This window comes from Mesitornis unicolor, unplaced genomic scaffold, assembly GCF_000695765.1.
Source record: "Mesitornis unicolor isolate BGI_N332 unplaced genomic scaffold, ASM69576v1 scaffold41946, whole genome shotgun sequence".
In the NCBI taxonomy this organism is placed as follows: Eukaryota; Metazoa; Chordata; class Aves; order Mesitornithiformes; family Mesitornithidae; genus Mesitornis; species Mesitornis unicolor.
The window spans coordinates 403-4,141 of NW_010192444.1; the positions used below are offsets into that span (position 1 = coordinate 403).

A 3,739-nucleotide genomic window follows, 5' to 3' on the forward strand; every position below is an offset into this window, starting at 1 on the left:
GAGGGCGGGCTGCTTCCCCCCCCATCCCGTGCTGGGATCCCCTTCCTCACAGCTCATGTGCCGAGCGAGGCGTTTATTGGTTGGCGGCATCTGTGTGTTTGCAAGCCCAGCCACAGCGAAGGGCTTGATGCTTCCCAGAAGTGTGAGGGGCCACAGCCAAGCCGTCTCCAGACAGGACGAGGGCCTCACCGTGCTGCCGGCGCACGGGGCTGAGCCCACACTGGAGCTACCGTTGCCACCCTGTCCCCTTCAGCACTGACATCTCCAGCTATTGGAGAGGTCTCTGGATGTTGTCACCTGGGGTTGTGAGCCTTTCTTCTCCTGGCTTTGTCTTGATGGAGTTGGTGGGGTTTTGAGGTGCAAGATGCTGCTCCCTCCTGCAGCAGAGCAGTGAGGGCCGGGCTGGGGAGGAGGCTGTTGGGTGCTGGCAGTGGTGCTGCTTACTGCAGGGCAAGGGCTCTGCACCCTGTTTGCCCTCTCTGGGGAAGCTGCGGCACCTCGTCTCGGGGATTTCTTTGTGCGGGAAAGGTGGCCTTGCCAAAGCAAAGGAGGGCATCGTGTGTGCATGTGCTGGGAGCAGGCGGGATCTGGCCGCAGCTGGTTTCCCTGAGAGGGAAACACAAACCTGCGGAAACCTCGGGCATCCCATGTGCGGCTCCAGACCCCTGTGGTGCCCCTCCTTTTGCTGCTCCGTGCCGGGGGCTCTGTGCCGACAGCACAGCCACACTTCTCGCTGGCTCCCCACACACCTCGGCTCTGCAGGAGGCTGGCGGAGGGGCTGTGCTACTCCCCACCCCCTTTCCCAGCTCTGAAAGCAAATCTTTGTTCTTCTGGAGCTCTGGCTGCCGGCCGGCTGGCCGCCAGCCAGATGGAAAGGCACGGGGGCTCTCCTCCCTTCCTTGCTTGCTTGCTGCAGACGTCCTCTCCAGATCTCTAGGTCTCCTGCTGGAGCAGTGCCAGGCACTTGGGGTGCACGGTGTGGGCTGGAGCTCAGCTCTGCAGCTGGGCTGCTCCACACGTGGCCGGTGGGTCTCCAGCCCTGGCCAGGCTCTCTCACCGAATCAGTGTCTGTGGCCGTGCTGGGCACAAGAGAGGATTGCCGTGTCCCCAGAGGTTGCTGTGCCAGGGTGTCTGTGCCTAGCGCCTCTCTGGGCTGCCCACGCACATAGCAGGCTGTGGGGTTTTGGAGCTGCAGGAGGGGGCCTTGTGTCCCCCAGCTAGCCACACTTGCAGTGTCACTGGGTGCTCCTTCCAGCCGAGGGGAGGTGAGGAGCAGCAAGCCCTTGTTCCAGGCGCAGCGGGGGCTGCAGCGTCCATTTCCACCTCCTCAAGGGCAGTGGATGGGTGGGAGGGATGTGTGCCTCCTGCCAGCCCCAAATGCCAGCCATTCTCCAGCTCTGAGCTCATGGTTTCGACTGCTTTGCTGCCTGCATGAGGGTTCTCATGCCGAGCAAGTCGGGGGGCGGGCCAGCAGCTCTTCCGCTCCTGGGAGATGGCTCTGCCTGGGGACCCATGCTGAATGTCTGAAAGTGATGGGGGGCAAAGCCTGGCCTGCCTGTAGCCCAGGCGTGTCAGGGCTCAGGGCAGGGTGCAGGAGGGCAGCCCCAGGCTTGCCTGAGTCTGTACAGGTGAGCAGGTGCCGCTAGTGCAAAGTTATCTTTTCCTATGTATGCTCTGCGTAGTTTCCTGACCCCAGTGCACGCTTATCTCTGGGGCTTTCCCCTGTTTTTCTAGCACCAGCTTTCCTATCCAGTGTTTTGCTTGCCCCTCTTTGCCTAGTGCCAGCTGTACTATGCCAGTGGAATGGGTCAGAGCCAAAAGTTGGCTGTTGAGGTGTCCCGAGGTCTCTAATCCAGTGAGCTGGGGCCTTTGCTGTGGCAGAAGGGCTTCTGGCTGCATTCTGAGGCTGTGCCACCACACACCTACTCTAGACAAAGAGTGTTTTGTGGGCATGGCAGTGCCCTTTGAAGTTGCCTCCCTCGCGAGGCTGTGTGATGGTTACCGAGCGGCACTATCAAGGGAGCTGTTGACACAGCTGTCTTCCTCTAGCCGCTTATCTACAGCTCCCATACCTGGGCTGAGCTGTCTGTGCTGAGCTGGCTGGCCCTGTTGCTGGGGGACAGACTGCTGTCCCCCCCAGCCCTGCCCTGTGAGGCTGAGAGCCAGCCCAGGGCGTGCAGACCCTCCTTGCTGTGGCACCCTCAGGGCCTGCGGCGATGGCACTCCCAGCCTTGTTGTGACACAGCCCTTGTCTCTGCCGTGCCTGGCTGGGGCTGCTCTGCCCCCAGCCCCTCGGGAAGCTGCTCTGTTCCCTGTCCTGGATCAATAGCCATTACCTTCCCTGGCTGCTCTGGAGCGTGTCCAGGAGCTCCATTACTGCTGCGGGCGAGTGAGCAGCTGTACTGGGAGGGAAGGTGGGGTGCTGAGGTGGGCAGGCTCTGCTCCCCGGGGGTGCAGGTCCCTGTGCCACCTGTGCTATGGGTGGGCAGCGCTGGGTTTGCTTCATGGACAGGAAGCAGAGGAGCAGCAAGGGGCTCGCCTTGGGTACTCTGCAGGGGTGGATGTTCCCAGTGCTGGGTTCTGGGTTCCCGAGTTGGAGCTTGGAGACGCATCCAGGAGTCCCAGCTGCACCACAGCCGTGGTGGCCAGGATCATGCTGCCTCCCCAATGGGCCCTGCTGTCTCGGAGGGGGAAAGGGAGCAGCAAGCAGCCACAGCTGGCTCCTGAGCAGCTCCTGAGCTGCTGCCCTGTGTGTCCTGTCCCACTGCAGAGAAACACAGCGCCTCATTCATGCCCCAGCTCCCGAGGCTGCTGCGGGGGCTGCCCAGGCTGATGTCAGGGCTCTGGTCCCGGACCACAGGAAGGTGCAGCCTTTGTGCTGGCAGCTTCATCCCCCAGCACCCAGCCCCTTCCCCTGCTCTGCTGACCTCCTGACACCTTCTTGCCTGGCTGCTGGGGCCAGTACGGCATGGTGGTTGCTGGTCTGGGGTGCTGGCTCGGACTTGGGGGGTAGGTGTGTAGCTTCCCCGTGCTTCTTGCCCCTGATGGGCTGTGTCCCACAGCTGCAGCCAGCAAGCTGGAGGTCTCCATGCCAGCGGTGGTTGAGGTGGAGAGCGGGGGCACAGCCAGGATTGAGTGCAACTTCTACATCCCTGAAAATGGTTCCTACACCTCCATCAACTGGTACTACGTGAGTGCTGGCCTGGGAGCGGAGCGGTGGACTGGGGTGGCAGCTAGCCCAGGGCTTGCTGCCAGGCTCCCCGTCAGCCTGGCCTCAGCCCCTCGCCTTGCAGGTCGACCGCAACAACCGGGTGAGGCTGTGCCGCATCACGGGCAGCGAGGTCCTGGAGGACAACACGGACTACAAGGGGCGGCTGTCGGTGGGGGAGGACAAGGCCATCTCCATCAGCAGGGTGAGGGTGCAGGACGCCAGGACCTTTGTGTGCCAGGTCGAGACGGGCAGCCACGGCACGGGCGAGAACCACACCGAGCTCCATGTCTACAGTGAGTGATGGGGCAGGAGGGCAGCACGGCTGTGCTGCCTCTCTGAGGAGCTGGTGGGGGATCCTGTCTTATCCCTCCTAATACGCGTGAGGTGGCTTTTCTTTCCAGAGGTCCCCGAGACCCCTGAGATCGTGGCCAACTCAGGAGGCATCTCTGTGCAGAGCAGTGAAATCCCACAGGTGAGAAGAGGCCCCATGTTGGGTAGAGGTGGCTCCCAGCTGTGCCAGGCTCCCCA

General features: G+C 62.5%; 1 protein-coding gene across 1 annotated transcript in view; it reads left to right on the forward strand.

Moving 5' to 3' along the window:
• Nucleotides 1-2,968: 2,968 nt before the first annotated feature.
• LOC104542703 (cell surface glycoprotein MUC18-like) overlaps nt 2,969-3,739 on the forward strand; it is a 5,073-nt gene continuing 4,302 nt past the window's right edge. The window contains 5 exon segments of the mRNA XM_010187097.1: nt 2,969-2,981; nt 3,063-3,194; nt 3,294-3,331; nt 3,333-3,504; nt 3,613-3,683. Of these exon segments, the coding sequence (XP_010185399.1) occupies nt 2,969-2,981; nt 3,063-3,194; nt 3,294-3,331; nt 3,333-3,504; nt 3,613-3,683 (426 nt within the window).